Raw genomic sequence first — 18,470 nt, 5'->3', positions numbered from 1 at the left:
ATATGAAAAATTGAATCTTTACCACCCTCTCCCACCCCGATTCCCGTACTAGAAACTTGAAATTTTGTTTTAAAGTACTTATTAATGTGATCAATCAATAAAAAAGTTAATTTGTAAGAAAGGAATATTCGCATGTGACCAGTGCCTTCCATACACGTGCATACTGCATACACGGTCTTGTCGACATTTCGACAAATTGCTATGTTTTTCTCACGTTGTCTAGCAATTCATCAGAAAAGTTTATATATTGTTTAAACAATCAGTATTGATAATTGTTAATAACTTTTTGTTCAAAAAACAAAAATAAAAAAATGAGTGGAATTTTAAAAATATCTACAAATCATGAAACTCACGACTAGTCGTATAAGTAATTTAATAGCTTTACTTAATCATAAAAAAACAGAAATAATATCAAGTATTATTTTATATTTAATTCATATATTTTTTTATTTCATTTTTTCAATAAATTATTATTATTTATTATTTTTATAAAGCTAACGAAAATTCGATTATTTTTCGAAGAATCATAAGAGCTGCTGTAAACAAAATATTATTAATAATAACTGCAGTTTACTGCATGGTAAAGAAACCAAAACTTCAAATGTTGGTAGTTTTATGGTATCACTTATTAGTGTTAAAATGAAAATATTAAGACCATGGTTTGGACGAATATTTCTTATGGAAAAGTAAGTGGAATTTTAATAATAATTTTTAATCAATACTTGATATTTAAAACGATTTATTATATTAAGGCTAGGTGCTTAACAGTTAACATCAATCGACCAAAAAATAGCACATGTGTTGGAAATCACTAGAAGCATCTAGCCGAAAAAATTGACTTATTATGAGTATATTGATTATTTATTCAGCACATCTTGTAAAGATTAAACTGTTAATAAAAAATATACATCCTGAATAATATTTCTATAATTATTATTTTACAGTCTTATTTTGCCTCCTAAATTTAGCACTAAATTTAACGGAGAAACAGTTAAAGCTAAAAGTAATAAAATAATTGCTGAAGAAGAAGAAGAAATATTTAATTTCGGTGAATGGAATGTAACACTTGATGGTGGTAAATGGAAATTGAAAAAAAAAGATAGTGGTGAAACGTAAGTTGAATTTCAAAATGATTTTTTAATAATTGAATATATATTTATTATTATTTTTTTATTAAGTGAAAAAAATTGACTCATAGCTTTCAATTAATTATTTATAGATCTAATAAATTGCTGATAACAAATATACTTTATTAATGATATTTTTATTTTACAGTTTTATTGTAAATCACGTAATTTACGTTGAAGCCAACGATAACCCACAATAGCATCTTCCTGCTAAAACTGCTAAAATAACATTAAAAACAAAGTCGGGCGAATTATCGTAAGTTAAACATTAATCAACTATGCTAAACCAATTTTTGTTCCTTTAAATTAATTAATTATTATATTTTTATTATTAATCTTCTATTAAGTAAAGAAAAACTACTTGTCACAAGAGATGATTATTTATTTATATCTTTGTCTTAATCAACAATCTACATCATTACTAATATTATTATTATTACCTTACAGTCGGTCTTACCAAGCTTTATCTGAGCCTTGTCCAGTAAAAGAAGGTGGTGATGAATTGTAAGTGGAATATTATAATTTATAATCAGTTATTTTAAATCAATTTTTTGTTTTTTACAATTATTCAATAAGGATATTTATTATTAACGTTTTTATTATTATGTAAAATAAAAATTATCCATTATGACATAATTTATGAGTTGATTATTTATTCAGAGCTGCTACTCCAAATATTTATGGAAGAATGAAACTACAAATTTCAATGGCTGTGTCACTTGAAGTCATTAGCATAGATAAAAAATTATAAGGGAAAAATTATTATGATTTATTATAAACGTATACTTTATGTATAAAACTATTAAATAAACAGAAAAGAAAAATAACTTTTTTAAGTTTTAACAATTATTGTCGCAGCTACTTCATAAATATTTTTTTCATAAAAAAATTAAATGAAAAATGAAATTTTAATGATTAACTTTTACAAATATTTTTTTCGTTTAATTTTTTTTTTTTTTTAATGTTTCATAAATTTTTTTTTATTAAAATTGTAGAAAATGAAAATACATAATATTAAAGTATTACATATTAAATTGACTCTTAAATATGAATATTAATATTCAAATAACCAGAATTTAGTTTATCAATGAGGGGAATCACAATTGCTGGATATTTACTCATCTTTAATTTATGAATAATTCTTAAATATCGTTTTTTGTCATTGTAAGTTGTCGATTGGAATAATAATGTACTTGTGAATAAAAGAACATTTTTATCATCATTTAGAACGAGTTTCTCAATGATATCTGTTTCACAGATATTTTTGTTATTGTTGCGGAAATCTTTAAAAGCCTTTTTAAAGTGTTGAACTATTTTAGACATTAACTCACTGGAATACATTTCTACCAGTGATGGTATAAGCTGAACAAGTTCATGCGTCATTTGATCAATAGAGTATTCATTATTAAGAATACTAGCATAAACCAAATCTAAATAAGAAGTGCCTAATTGTTCTGGTTTTAACACTGTCAACAAAGCATCAAGCACAACTTTTACAGTTCGTACTCTAATATGATTACATTTCATCTTACAAATAAATTCAATCAGTTTGTAAATAAAAGAATTAACTGTTGGTAAGTTTGTATCATGCACAGAAGAAACGTTCCAAGATGTTTTAACCATTTCGTAAATAGCATCACTTAAAAACATCAATCTTGACTCGAGCTTATCACCTGCCTTGACAATATATTTCTTAATAATATAATTTTGAAAACAATCAGACAACAAAAACTCAGATCTTGAAAAATTAGCAAAATATTGTCTAATAATATACTGATGTAATTTTTCTGAGATTATTTTCACTTTATTAATAATTATTGAAGGTTGTTCTCCTCCGTTAGAAACAACTGATTGCAATAATAATGTACTTGTAAAAAAATTAACGTTTTTATCATCATTTGAAATGAGTTTCTCAATAATATCTATGACACCTTTATTTTTTTTATTGTTTAAAAATATATGCAATGGCTCTTTAAAGTGTTGAACAATTGTAGGCATTAACTCACTGGTATATATTCCTTCTAGTGATGGAATAAGCTGAACAAGTTCATGCGTCATTTGATCAATAGAGTATTCATTATTGAGAATACCAGCATAAACCAAATCCAAATAAGAGGTTCCTAATTGTTCTGGTTTTAACACTATCAACAAAGCATCAAGCACAACTTTTGCAGTTCGTACTCTAATATGATTACATTTCATATTACAAATCAATTCAATCAGTTTGTGAATTAAAGAGTTCAGTGTGGGTAAGTTAAAATCATAGACAGAAGGAACGTTCCAGGATGTTTTAACTATTTCAGAAAGAACATAAGTTAAAAATTGCAATCTTGACTCGAGCTTATCACCTGCCTTGACAATGTAGTTGTTTATAATGTAATTTTGAAAACGACCAGACAACAAAAACTGTAATCTTGCAAAATTAGCAAAATATTGTCTAATAATATACTCATGTAATTTTTCTGAGATTATTTTCACTTCATTAATAATTATTGAAGATTTTCCTCCTCCATTAGAAACAAATGATTGCAATAATAATGTACTTGTAAAAAAATTAACATTTTTATCATCATTCCAAATGAGTCTCTCAATAATATCTATGACACCTATATTTTTTTTATTGTTTAAAAATATATGCAATGGCTCTTTGAAGTGTTGAACAATTGTAGGCATTAACTCACTGGAATATACGACACACAGTGATGGAATAAGCTGAACAAGTTCATGCGTCATTTGATCAATAGAGTATTCATTATTGAGAATACCAGCATAAACCAAATCCAAATAAGAAGTGCCTAATTGTTCTGGTTTTAACACTGTCAACAAAGCATCAAGCACAACTTTTGCAGTTCGAATTTTAATATGATTACAATTTATATTACAAATACATGCAATCAGTTTGTGAATTAAAGTGTTGAGTTTGAGTAATCTTTCATCATCTGTGAAAGGAACATTCCAGTATGTTTTAACAATTTTTAGAATAACATTATCTAAATGTACTAATCTTGACTCAAGCTTATCACCTGCTGCAGCAATGTATTTCTTTATAATATAATTCTGAATGCTACGAGACAAAAAATACTCTGGTCTTGTAAAATCAGTCAAATAATTTTTAATAATATACTGATAGAATTCTTCCGAAAATAGATATGATTTAGACAAGCTATCGTTTAAAATACGACTTACAGATGCTTCACTCTTCGAAGGTCCAAAATCATTTTCTGTTTCTTCAATTCTCTTGATTGTCTCGAACAATTTTAATATGTAAGATTCGAAAAAATCATCAGGGATCTTTGACACATCAAAAATTTCATCCCAAAAGTGATCTTCAGTCTTGGTTTCATCCATGCAAGTTTGCATTATACTCCAACTCTGTGAAGAAGGTTCATCAATAAATAGTTTTGAAATATTTTTATATAAAACTTGACGGATTGATAAATTCTTTTCTTTCTTCCATAGATGCAACATCATTTTATGAATTTGATCATGACTGGCTACTTGACAAAATAATCTAATACCATGTTTTTTAACAGATACTTTTTGATTGACAAGAGTTTTTGAAAATTCTATGACTTTGTCAACAGGCACACGACGACCAACGTTATTCAAGGTGTTGACAGCATCGTGAACATAATCTCCTTGACAAAATTCAAAGAAAGGCGTAAATGATACTGGTGGATTGACAATGTTCAATGAGCATAAAATTGAACAGTTGAATAGATACTCGTCTTTTCTTATGCTGTTTGTTAAATTAAGTGTTTTTGATTCTGGTATAAAAGGTGTAAATAATCTTTCAAATGATGCACCATCATACAAAACTGCAAGAATAAAAATATTTTTGTGAATATCAGTATTATTTTTCATTTCTAATTCTTTCAAACATTCATTTGCAAACATGATGGGTAAATCCTGGTGCCATCGAGCATAACGAAGAAATCGACGAACAAAATTACATGTTGTGATTCTATTTTTACATAATTCAAGATATTTACTCCAATTGTTTATAATTTTTCCTGGTGATTTTTGTAATAATTTTATAACATTTGAATTATTAAACTCAATTTTTTCGTATGACTTAGATGATGATTTATCAGATTCATCAGATGGTGATTTTTCAGGTAAATTAGATGTATCAACCAAGCATAAAAAAATATCATTTTCTCCATTTTCTAAAAGTTCATCAGTTATATTTTTGTTGCAGGTACTATCAGTTTTACGATCTCGTGTTACAATACTTTTTACAGCCTCATACAATAATGGATAGTTTTTTATACTTAATTTTTCCAATGGAACGTTAGTTTTGGCATTTCTTCGATTAAAACTGTACATACTACGCAACAGACTATTGACAAATTCTGGTAAATCTTTATGCTTACATACGTGCCCTATACATTCAATCAAATACTTTCTTTCGTAATCAGGATAATCTTCAAGAATGTTCCAATAATAACGTTTTGAAATATCTTTACGATCCAAGTCGATATAAAGTTCAATGTATTTATTAAATTCTTCATTATGTTTTAATTTTGAGAATATTAAACATTGAATGAAGTTTAAACTTACATCTACGCATGGTTTAAGCTCATATTTTATATATAAAAACATCACAAATTGATCAACAATAATTAAATGTTCTTTTGGTAAATTTTTAACATCAAAATCAGTACGTAGTCTGCTTAAAAACTTTGGAATTACTGGATATTGCTCATTTTTATGTCGCATGAATACGTATTTCAACACATTGAGTAGAGCATCGTTATCATTGTTGACACTGCATGTGTATATTAGTTGTTGTAAATATTTGCATCGCTCATCACTAACTGATTCTTTTGATATTTTTTCTTTTATAAATGGAATTGATTCATTTGTTGGAAAATAACAAATCCATGAATATTCAATGGACTTGGTTTCGTCATTTTTATCCATTTTTTTTTTAGCAATTTTAATCCGTAGTTCAGGATCCAACAATCGTAACAATTGTGGTGATATCAAATCAGTACACTCCAACAAACTTATTCCATAAACATCCTCAAATGTTGATAACAAAAGATTAAATTTTTCTTCTTCTTGATAAAATTCCAAATATGGGTAAAGTTTTTCAAAACAAAATTCTTCATACATTTGTGGAAATAGTTGTTTATAAAATTGATAAAATTCGAATTTATTTAGCTTTGTTGTAATCAATTGTAACGACTGTGAATAATCAAGGAGCCTTCGATTTGTCTTAAAATCATTCAGTACATTTTTAAAAAATAATTCATATTTTTCGAGACATAATTTGTTGTTCAAATTAAACCTCTTGACAATATCAACAAAAACATCAGCATAGTTTTCTATTAACATTTGAAATGATATTGAATCAACACACTCTAAAAAACTCTTTCCATAAACATCCTCGAATGTTGAAATTAAAAGATTTAATTTTTCTTCTTCTTGATAAAATTCCAAATATTTGTAAAGTTTTTCAAAACAAAGATCTTCATACTTTTGTGGAAATAGTTGTTTATAAAAGTGATAAAATTCGAATTTATTTAGCTTTGTTTTAATCAATTGTAACGACTGTGGATAATCAAGGAGCCTTCGATTTGTCTTAAAATCATTCAGTACATTTTCTAAAAATAATTCATATTTTTCGTTACATAATTTATTGTTTAAATTAAACCTCTTGACAATATCAACAAAAACATCAGCATAGTTTTCTATTAACATTTGAAATAATATTGAATCAACACACTCTAAAAAACTTTTTCCATAAACATCCTCGAATGTTGAAATTAAAAGATTAAATTTTTCTTCTTTTGGATAAAATTCCAAAAATTGGTAAAGTTTTACAAACCAAAATTCTTCATAATCTTGTGGAAATAGTTGTTTATAAAATTGATAAAATTCCAATTTATTTAGCTTTGCTGTTATTAATTTTAAAGGCAGTAAACGCATAAAGGGTTTTGGATTGTCTAAGAAAGCATTACGTGTTTTTTTTAATAATAATTCACGATTTTTATTACTCAACGTGACAACTAAATTTTCGCTTGGCTTGATGACAATATCAACGAAACTATCAGCATGTTTTTTTATTAACTTTGGTAAAAATTCACGGTATTCATGAGGATTTTCTTTCAATGATGAAATAACGAAATTTGGAAAACGTGGATATATAATTTCAAGCTCACTAACACTGACTCGTTTTTCCCATTTATTAGTAGTATTACGAATAAAGTCTTCTCCACAGGCAAAACAAAGTGGTCTTACTAATTCTTTACCATATTGTTCTTTCAATTCAATGTAAAAATTTTCAGCGACACTTTGTTTATTGGACAACATCAAATATTTTGCCAAGTTTTTAATAATTTTAATGCGAACAGTCAATGAGACATGTGGAAAAATGTGCTTATTGAAATATTGACTGTTGGTGATGTTCTCATTGCTGCTATCAAAAAACCACTTGACTTTGAGTGCACGTTCATTGATGAAGGCATCATCAGATTTAAGTGCAGCCACAATACCATCAGGTTGACGAAGAATTTTAGCCACTTCAAGACTAACGATTGGCACAAGACACTCTGGAAGTTCAGCTGAACTCTTGACATCAACATTTTTTACACAGTTGTCATCAATATCCATTGCATCATCAATGAGCTTTTTGGCAATACGATTTAGTGCTTGATATTTTTCACCAGGTGTTTTACCTGGTATTTTTTGGATCGCCTCAAGATATAGTGATTCCATGTTGTACTTTGTGCTTATTGTTGACATTGTCGCACAAAACCCGATAATTTTGATATAATATAATCTTTTAAGTTAAATTTTTTTTTTCTTTGATATTAAAATGTAATAATGTATTGTGAATTAAAAAAATTAATTAGATACAATGACAAATATTGGTTGATACTCGACTGTATACACTGAATATCACTAATAGATTCAACCGATTCAACGATGAATCAGTGAGAAGTGCAGAGAAGTGAGAACTGAGAAGTAGCGAGAAGCAGCAGTGTTGAAGGTTTACGATGTTATATGTACACATTGCACAATATGATGAAAGCTGACCAGCGTGGCGGCGTGAACCTAGAACCGCCGGTCGTCTAAAAAAATTGTACGTAGGCTGATTCAACACGTCTTGATTGTATGATACTGTGCGTACCCTGGTCGAAATATTTTTCCAACTTTCTCCCAACTTTTTCCCAACTTTTCTCCGCCATTTCTCCACCTCTTTACGAAAATGACCCATTGGAGAAATGGCGGACAAATTTCTCCAACCTAAAATTTACTCCAACTTTTTTCCGACTTTTCTCCGCCATTTCTCCAACCTGAAATTTACTCCAACTTTTTTTCAACCTTTCTCCAACCAAAAATTTACTCCAACTTTTCTCCAACCATGGGTCATTTTCGTAAAAAGGTGGAGAAAGTTGGAAAAAAGGCGAAGAAAGTTGGAAAAAGTTGGAGAAATATTTCTACCAGGGTATGCGTGATCATGATGCGCGAAAAAAAAAAAGTCAAAGAACGCTGCACCCGAATTCACAGGGCAAATTTTATACAATTTAGGGCTTTTTTTGCCACTGATGGCGCTTATAAAATTTTTTTTATAGTATAGATTTCACATACAAAATAGAGTGTGTATAAGCAGAGTGGTGCCAAAGGTGAAAAGCTGCCCAGAAGTGACCATATATTTAATACTTCTATATTGCGCATAGGGTATGATTTTGTGCGGATTCATTACGGTGCAGACAATCTCTCTGTCGCAGTCATACGCCTCGACAAAAATTTTTTGCGCATGTCCGAATAATCCGGGGTACGTTCCAATACCGCCGTTCGGTTTTATACTTCTAGCTCTATCCTTCTCTCTATCTTTTCTGGCTCAATCTTCCATCTCTTCTTCTATCCTTCTCTTACAAGAAATGTACGGTTTTGGAACTTCCCCCTGTTCGGTTCACACGTATACACAATGAATTTGTGTGCGTTGCCGAATGTTTCCGAGCTCCTACTCGAATAATAATTCGGACATGCGCAAAAGATTTTTGTCGAGCAGTATGACTGCGACAGAGAGATTGTCTGCACCGTAATGAATCCGCACAGCCCACTGGCAGCAAGCATGGTAGAAATACTACAGATATGGCAGTGCGCAGCCTGGTTTGGCCGCTGTGAATCGACCAATCAAAAGGTCGCCTTCTTGCCACAAAAATGGAAGACTTTATGCGCGCGCGATACAAATTTGTTAAGAAAATTTTCAAGTTTTTTTTAAATTTTTCAAAAGTTATCATATTTATTCAACTTGGTATATTTATAATGATTCACACATTAAAACCAAAACTAATTATTTATATTAAATAAATAAATCCAAGTATAATAAATACAACACAACCTCTATTGTTTGTGGCATAAAAAAAACAACAATAATGAAAATATTATAATTTATTTGTTAAACTGTCTTGGTTTTTTTATTTTTTTGATTTTTTATAAACATGCTCCACATATACATTTATTTGTGTACATAGTATGTGTACATAGTATTTATTAGTATTTACAACAATATAAAAAATAGTTGTCAAAACAGTATGTTAGAGAGAGGCTCTTATAATAGAATTGCGTGTTAGAAGAAAAGCAAAACTAAATGGCGCGTTGTTGATTGGTTGAAAAAATAAGGCTGCGCAGAACGCGACGAAAAAAGCATGAACTACTGCCATACCTGTAGTACTTCTACCATGGCAGCAAGTGCTTTCTTTTGGGTGTTTATTTTTTTTCCTGTTTATTTTCACGCATGCGCAGTTGAATGCGCAGTCAGCAAAAAGTCAGTTTGCAACAGCGTAGGACATGAGGGGCTGGATCAGCCATGTTTCAATTCTTATTTTTTTAAAATTATTTGTTCGACGCCACTGTTCTCTCCTCAAGTTTGCATGACGTGCGCATGTGCATGATCATGCGCATTAAAGGGAAAAAAAATAAATACACAAAAGAAAGCACCTAGCGTTCTTTCGTCAATTTTTTTTTAGCGCATCATGACCACACATTTGCGCAAAAGCTGAAAAAGCACGTGAGCTCTCAAGTGTTTGTAAGTGTGTGTAACGCACACATATATACTTTGAAAATTTTACTTGATTCCTCTCTTTATGCGCAACTGCGCGGTCAGAATGCGTGAAAAAAAACTGGCCAAAGAACGCAGCCACTTATGGGAAAGCATAGGCGATGCGCAATATAGTAGATTAGTAGTATTAAATGTATGGAAGTGACGTCACTCTGCTATACCAACTACATACAAAAAGCAGATATATAGATATGGCGGACCTGAACCCGCTATTGGCACCACTGTGCTTATACCCACGTCCCACCCTTGGTGTTAAATTCCGTGGTATAAGCACTTTTTGTTGACTTCCGTGACTCTAATTGTACTGTTCGACTCAGATAAACAGTCAAAATTAGATTCACGGAAGTCGACAAAAAGTGCTCAAATCACGGAATTTACAAACATACATGCTCTGATGCACCGCCATATTGAAAACAGCAGTCATATTGGCCGCCATATTGAAATCGGCCATATTGCCGCTAACTTTAGCGGTCCCATGAGTTCGCACCCCAATACAAAAGCTTCACAAGCGCCACCAGTGGAGGAAAAAAGCCCTAAATTGCACCCGGGCACCCGTATTCACAGGGCAAATTTTATACAATTTAGGGCTTTTTTTTGCCACTGATGGCGCTTATAAAATTTTTTTACATAGATTTTACATATAAAAGCTCCACAAGCGCCACCGGTGGATGAAAAAAGCCCTAAATTGTAATGCCCTGTGAATACGGGGTGCGTTCCGTGGCTATCCAGTCCGTACGAACTTCAAAATGGCGACGAAAAAAATGAAAATCCTAATAATGTTAAAAGTTACTATGATACATCACTATAGCCAGAGAGAAGGCCAGAGATCACCAGAGATTTATAAAAATTTAAAATATTAAGTATTACTATTTTTTTTAGGTTTAAGTTGGCAAAGTTTCTATTTAGTTATTTCAAATCTGTCAAATAAATTGGCTAATGTCAAATTTGATCAGATTGTTTTTAAATAAAAAAAATCAGATCTACCACAACAAATGATCAAAAGATTTCCAAACTCCGCCATTTTGAAGTTCGTACGGACTGGATAGCCACGGAACGCACCCATGGGTGCAGACAATCTCTCTGTCGTAGTCATACTGCTCGACAAAAAAAAGGTCCTAGTCTCTAGTCTTCTTGAAATACACAAAAGAAAGCACCTAATGTGTGTAACGCACACATATATATTTTAAAAATTTTACTTGATTTCATTGACTTCTGCGCAAGTTCGTGGTCATGATGTGCCACAATGCACCACAATGTGCCAACAAAAAATTGACGAAAGAACGCACCTACACTCTACAGCAGTCTAATTCACAGGGCATTACAATTTAGGGCTTTTTTTCACCACGGCGCTTGTGAAGCTTTTGTATGTAAAATCTAAATAAAAAAAATTTTTACAAGCGCCATCAGCGGCAAAAAAAAGCCCTAAATTGTAAAAAATTTGCCCTGTGAATTGGACTGCAGCTTTACTAGTGATGTAAATGACGGTCATTTTTTTTTGTGTCACGTCACAAAAAAAAATACCGTTTGTGACCGTCTGTGACCGTCATTTTTTTTTCGTCATTTTTTTCGTCACATTTTCTCCGTCACAATTGGTATTTTTTTTAAATCTTCAAAATAGTTATAAAAAAGACCGTCGCAAAATTATTCGTCATTTTTTCGTCACATTTTTTCCGTCACAATTGGTTTTTTTTTTTAAATCTTCAAAATAGATGTAAAAAAGACCGTCACAAAATATTTCGTCATTTTTTCGTCACAAAATTTGTTATTTAAAAAAGCTAGATAAAAAAATTCCTAAAATAAATGCATATTATCGAATATATATATTTTTCGTTAAATGTCCAAAATTTAATATTGTTTTTATTTTTCTATATTAATTGCAAATTTATTAAATTGATATTTAATTGTTGAATGCTATTCAATTATTAAATTGTTAAATTTAATATTTTATGTTAAATGTTTAGCATTTATTATTGTTTTTTTTTTTTTTTATATTAAATATAAATTTATTCAATTGAACAATAAATATTTGTTACCAATATGGTGATTATTGGTTTGACTGCTGTGTGTGATAAATAATTAGATATTTAGTTAATAATATTAAATATTTATAAATTTTTATTGATAATTATCAATTACAGATAATTGTTTATCAATAATTTATAAGATTTTCAACTCTGTCTGTGTGTGTGCATCTGTCTCTTTTTTTGATAAAAAAAAAAAATACGAAAAAATTCAATAGATGGCATACTAGATGTAAAACTGACGGTCAGCCGATAAGTCGTCATAAATTTGGTCACAAAAGTTGGGTCATGAAAATGGTCACGATTTTTGCCCGCGTCACAGACGGTCACAGACGGCGTCACAAAACGGTCATGTGACGGTCACAAAATTTTTTCACATCCCTAAGCTTTACCAAAAACTGCCAAAAACTTTATAAACTTTTGTACATTTTATGCAGTAACATACGTATCATACGTATAAATATATGAAACCCCAGAAATCGTCGAATTACCCAGCGCTGGTGTCACCTGGCTATTTGTCAACCTCATCAACGCTAGAGTCGCGTTTTATTATGTACATACCAGATGTTCAGCTGACTAAACCAAAACAAACGGAAAATATCAATAAGTTAATACTTAGAAATTATAACAATAAAAAATTAAAATCTATTAATAATCATTATTTCAATTAACATTAACAAAAATTTTTCTCTAAATTTATTCTTACTTTTACAGTTAAATAATAATGGATAATAATTTGGAAACAGATACGACAACAGTGTCATCAACTAGTCAAAAATTATTGACATACAATGAAATAGCAAAAAAATTATTAAATGAAAAATTATTATTAACAGCATTAGAATTACATGCTGAATTATGTGAATCAGGTAAAGAATTACCAATATTACGTGATTATTTTACAAACACATCAAATTTTGAAATTCAAAATATAAAACCAGAACCATTACCAAGATCATCATCACAAGTAACATTAGATTCATTAGATATGACAAGATATTCCGAAGATGGTGGTACTGATGAACGTGTCGCAATATTAGAATTTGAATTACGTAAAGCACGTGATAATATAACAGCATTACGTGAAAATTTAACCGTTGTTGCTGAAACTGAAAATGTCATAACAAATGATAAAATAATTGAAAGAAATATTAATGCTGATATTCCAATTAAACCACATGAACAAAGATCAATCAATTTTTTAGTGTATGAATACTTACTATCAAATTTATATAAATTAACGTCAATAACATTCAGTGATGAAAATGAAAACCAGGATTTTGAACATTGGGATGATGTTGGATTAAATATTCCAAAGCCACCAGATTTACTACAGGTATTTTTATTTTTATAAATTTGCAATAATAAAAATTAAATTTTAATTGTTATTTTTTTCTTAGATTTATCGTGAATTTTTACGAGGAAATGGTTATGAAAAACCAATATCTCATGAAATTTGTGTACAAACTGATTTTAATGATAATTTATCATCTGAAAGTGAAAATATTTCTCAAAAAAATATAACTGATGAACTGGAAATTTTAAAAAATCAAGTATTATCATTGGAAAAAATTAATTTAGATTTAGAAAATCGTTTAAGTCTTGTAACATCAACAACACCAACGATAAAAACAAAAGAAAAACGTCAATCAAATGATACTGCTAATCAAAACTTGAGTTCAAATTCCACAACACCAGATAAATTTGAAATACTTGAATCACCAACACGTGGATCATCAGAAATCGAGTGTACTGAAAATAATGAAGAAGAAGAAGAAGATAGTAGTATATCAGCTGTTGTTAGCCTTGGTGATACTGATCCAGGTGATAATAATTGGACAAAATTACAATTACCACGTATGGATGTTACAATTGATACTCCAACATTAACAAATTCTCCATCAAGAATATTACCATTTAAATTAAAACGTGAAATATTATCTCATTGTTTAACAATAACACCAAAAATTAATAATTTAAATGAATCATTAATTGACACTGTTACGTTATCATTACAAAAAATAATTCCCAATATTATACCAAATAAAAGAGATGAATCAATACCACTTATATTAAATACAATATGTAAAAATAATAATTCAATTGAACGTGAAAAATTATTACAATTATTATTTAATTTAAAAAAAAAACCACAAGACAATGATAGAAGATTATTATTAAGTGGACTTATTGGTATTGTTAAAATTGATAATACGCCACCATATCTAGATGAAATATTAACAGTTGCATGGGAACAAAGTCAACATAAATATCCAGAAAGACGTTTACTTGCTGCTGAATGTTGTGCTAATTTAGCACCATATGCAACAAGTAGTGTAAGAAATTCATTGATGTTATCAATGTTACAACAAATGCTTGTTGATGATAAAGAATCAATTGTTAAATCATCTGTTGTTAAAAGTTTATCATTATTATTTGCATTAATGGATGATGCAGAAAAATATTATCAATGTGAAGAACTTGCATTAACAGCATTAGATGATAATAGTAATGAAGTATTTGAACCAACATCAAAAATATTATTTCCAATATTAGCACAATGGGCATTATCATTAAATAAATTTATAACAAATTTATTACCAAGATTATTAAAAAAATTGAAAATACAATTATTACCAAATCAACAAACACCAAATAAAAATTATCATCGTGATACTGATAAATTTTATTTAACAATAAATGTATTACAAATATTATTACCACATACAATTGTTTGTATTGTTAATAATGATATTGTCAAATCATCAATCAATGATACTACATCATCTGATATACCACGTTGTATATTATCATTGTGTCATTCATCAATGTCAAATCCAAATATATTTTTTAATGATAATGAAAATATTGGAATATTAATAAATACATTTTTAAATATTTCATGGAATAATAATGAATGGAATGAGTATAAATGGTTAAGTGATAAATTTATTCCTGAAATAATTGATATGATAAAATTAATTGATATACATCAAGATAATGTATTAAATTTATTAATTAATTATATACAATGTTTATGTATTGGTTTTGGTAAAATTTTTACAAATGAAAAAATTAAAAAACTATTTGAAATTGAAATAAAAGAACTTGAAGATCAATTGATGGATTTATCATCTGATATTGTGATAAAAAATTTAACATTAATACCAGCATATTTAACAATATTATCAACTATTGATATATCAGAAATGTCAAAAATACTTAAACATTTTATAATAATATTATCAATGAGTAATTATGATTCAACATGTTTAATTTTAACAGTTAAAATACTTGTTAAAAATATACAAATTGTTGATAATTTATTGACAACACTGTGGGATTGTGTTGTACATCAAAGACCAATTGTCCGTACAACATCAGCAAAATTATTTTCTGTATTAATTAAAATTGTTAATGAAAGATTAGTTACATCAAGAATAGCACCAGCAATTGTAACCCTAGCAAGTGATTCTGATTTAATGGTTAAATCAGAAGCAATTATTGCACTTGGTAAATTAATAACAGAAGCTAAATTAATAAGAGAAGCTAAAGATAAAGGTAGATTAACACTTGAAACAATTGTTAAAGAACCACAAGGTATACCATCAGTATTGTTAATACCAATTGTAACAACATTAGCACATATTGCACCAAATTGTCCTCAACATTTTGTAGAAGATATCATTGCAACACAATTAACTGTTATAACATCTACAGCACTACAACAAAATCGTAGAGTTGATCTTGCTGGTGTATTGCTTGATGCATATTCAATATTAGTTTATTGTTCATTAAGTGATAAATGTGTATTTGATATTTTATTGCCTGGTTTGAGATATTTAGATAATCTTATTGAACAATTAATACCACAAAAAAAAGATATTGTTAGATCTTTAATTAGAGAAGCCGAATCAAGACAAAATCATACAAAAACTATTGAAAGGTAAATTTTTACTTGTTTTTTTTTTTTTTTAATTAAAATGAATATTTTTAATTTAAAGGTTTGTTTTTTTTTTTTTTTTTTTTCAATTTTATAGATCATCTTCAACAAGCTCAGGATTATCTTTATCGCTTGCAACTGCAAATGTTGGACAAGGTGTTGAAGATATGCGACAAAGAATGTCAAAAATATTCACACAAAAACCCAGTTCACCCAGTCTACCAAGTATTTTTAGAAAAAAATAATATTTTTGAATACGAAAAAAAAAGAAAGAAAAGAATTATATATTTTGAGAATTTTGAATGGTGCCTTAGATCTTATTAGAATATTTAGTTTATAAAAAAAAACAAACATTATTTTTTTGTTATATTATTCGTACTTGTTAGTGTATTTTATACAACAACAAACCAAGATCTTATTTTTTCGTGAAAGACATTTTTTATCGAGATCAAGCTGTAAAAATATTTTTATTTTATCTACATTTTACTGTTAAATAAATATATATACATACATATTGTTTTTATATATTATACTAAATAAACGGTTTCTTTGAATACGTTAAAATGTGTATTTTGATGTTATTTTTTATATATTCATAAATAAAAACCTAATCATCAACGTTTCTTTAACAAGTGTTTTCTTTTTTTGTTGTTGACATTTATAAACGCTTCATTATTAAATTATATTCATCGAACAAATTTTCGTTTAATAATAATCAAATAACTATTGATATTATTTTATTATTAATTTATTAGGCTGAAGCAGTGATTTAACTGATGATATACACAATGAATAATGAATTTAAAGTAAGTTGATGAAAAACAAAGGAAAAAAAAAAAATTTCCATTTATTTTTTTGTTTCAATTATTTATTTCAGATAGTAAAGGGAACTAAAAGTCATTGAAGAGTGAATGTCATTGTTAACTGTGACTTAGCCCAGCATACATTTATTTATGTTTATTATTTTATATCACGTCCCTGGTGGAAAAAATCTCTCCGGATTTTCCCCGGATTTTTTTTGGAAAAAATTCTTTTTTTGTTTTTCGTATGTTAACTCTTATTTCTAGTTTTATTATTGATTTTTCCTTCTTTTTTTGTTTGTTTTTTTTAAGCAAAAATTCCGGAAAAAATCCGGAGATATGAAAATAATCTGGAGATTACTCCGTAAATATCTCCGGAAGTTTCAATTACGTAGAAATCCGGTGAAAACCCGGAGAGTTTTTTTCCACCAGGGGTGTTGACTGTTAATAAAATATTTAATATACTTGCTATCCATCACTAGTTTACAATTCATTTAAAAAAAAAAAAAAAAAAAAGCTCAATTTAATTGATTTGACGATCAAAAATTTTAAATTCAATAATTGTTTCAAGCATTCAATTTGTTTTATTATCAGTATAAACAATTAAACATACGTTTTATAGAAAGAAACAAATAAAAAAAATAATTGTTTTGTCATTTTATTGTTAATAAATAATTTTTAAATATAATTTAATTACTTCGACATAACGGTGTCTTAACAAATTATATATACACTTTTTCAGTAGTCATAAACCTGTGTTGAAGTATAATTTGAATTGAATTGTATACTAACTACAGTTTAATTTACTTGTCGAATACACCGTTTTCTGTAATAAACAGTAATCATTATGAAAATATATATATATATTTTATATAGGGAAAAGCGGAGCAAAATGGAACACCCAAAAAAAACATTTTGACTTATATTATTTTTAATTTTTTTTCAATTTTTTGTTACTCTTCGATTAAAAATGCCGGAAGAAAATTGATGCAATAAAAAAAAAATTTTTTTAGAAAATTTTCAGAGTATATTTTTTTATAGAACTGTATAGAACAAAAAAAATTATTTTATATATATTTTTCTTTGTTCGTAGAGAAGAAAGGTGATAGATTAATTTAAAAAGAATTATTCATGATTATAAATAAAGAAAAATAAAACAATAATAATTTTTGTGATTAATATCACATTCCATTAAACAACGATAAAAAAATTTATAAGTAATATAATTTTTTTTTTAATTTTTAAAAATTATTTATGTTTTTTTTATTCATGAATGAGAAAAACTAATCGGAAAATACTATTGTCATATATCGATTCATATTTTTTCCTTAAGTGTTCCATTTTGCCCCGCTTTCTCCTCTCGGGAAAAAAGTAGACGATCGTGTTGTTTAATACTTGAGAGATTATTGATGTTGATGGATGTCAACATATTAGAAGCGATATTCGATCAATATTTTTATCGATAAAGTAGCCCCTGGTGGAAATATTTTTTCGGCATTA

The 18,470-nt window shown here is 28.2% G+C and overlaps 1 protein-coding gene across 1 annotated transcript; it reads left to right on the top strand.

Moving 5' to 3' along the window:
* Positions 1 to 12,740: 12,740 nt before the first annotated feature.
* Positions 12,741 to 16,802, top strand: LOC122849518 (RAB11-binding protein RELCH homolog). Its single transcript, XM_044148230.1, has 4 exons — positions 12,741 to 12,834; positions 12,942 to 13,563; positions 13,628 to 16,173; positions 16,268 to 16,802. Exons 2-4 carry the CDS (start codon positions 12,952 to 12,954, stop codon positions 16,413 to 16,415), a joined length of 3,306 nt encoding a protein of 1,101 aa, XP_044004165.1. The 5' UTR covers positions 12,741 to 12,834; positions 12,942 to 12,951; the 3' UTR covers positions 16,416 to 16,802.
* Positions 16,803 to 18,470: the final 1,668 nt, after the last annotated feature.

The sequence above is a fragment of the Aphidius gifuensis genome, linkage group LG2 (assembly GCF_014905175.1).
Source record: "Aphidius gifuensis isolate YNYX2018 linkage group LG2, ASM1490517v1, whole genome shotgun sequence".
NCBI lineage: Eukaryota > Metazoa > Arthropoda > Insecta > Hymenoptera > Braconidae > Aphidius > Aphidius gifuensis.
This window is presented reverse-complemented; position numbering and strand designations above follow the sequence as displayed.

What these genes read in the sequence shown, in the direction of transcription:
- LOC122849518 (XM_044148230.1), top strand. Translation starts at nt 12,952, where the DNA reads ATGGATAATAATTTGGAAACAGATACGACAACAGTGTCATCAACTAGT. An exon ending in AGCCACCAGATTTACTACAG is followed by an intron (nt 13,564 to 13,627) that starts GTATTTTTATTT and finishes TTTTTTTCTTAG; the next exon opens with ATTTATCGTGAATTTTTACG. An exon ending in CATACAAAAACTATTGAAAG is followed by an intron (nt 16,174 to 16,267) that starts GTAAATTTTTAC and finishes TCAATTTTATAG; the next exon opens with ATCATCTTCAACAAGCTCAG.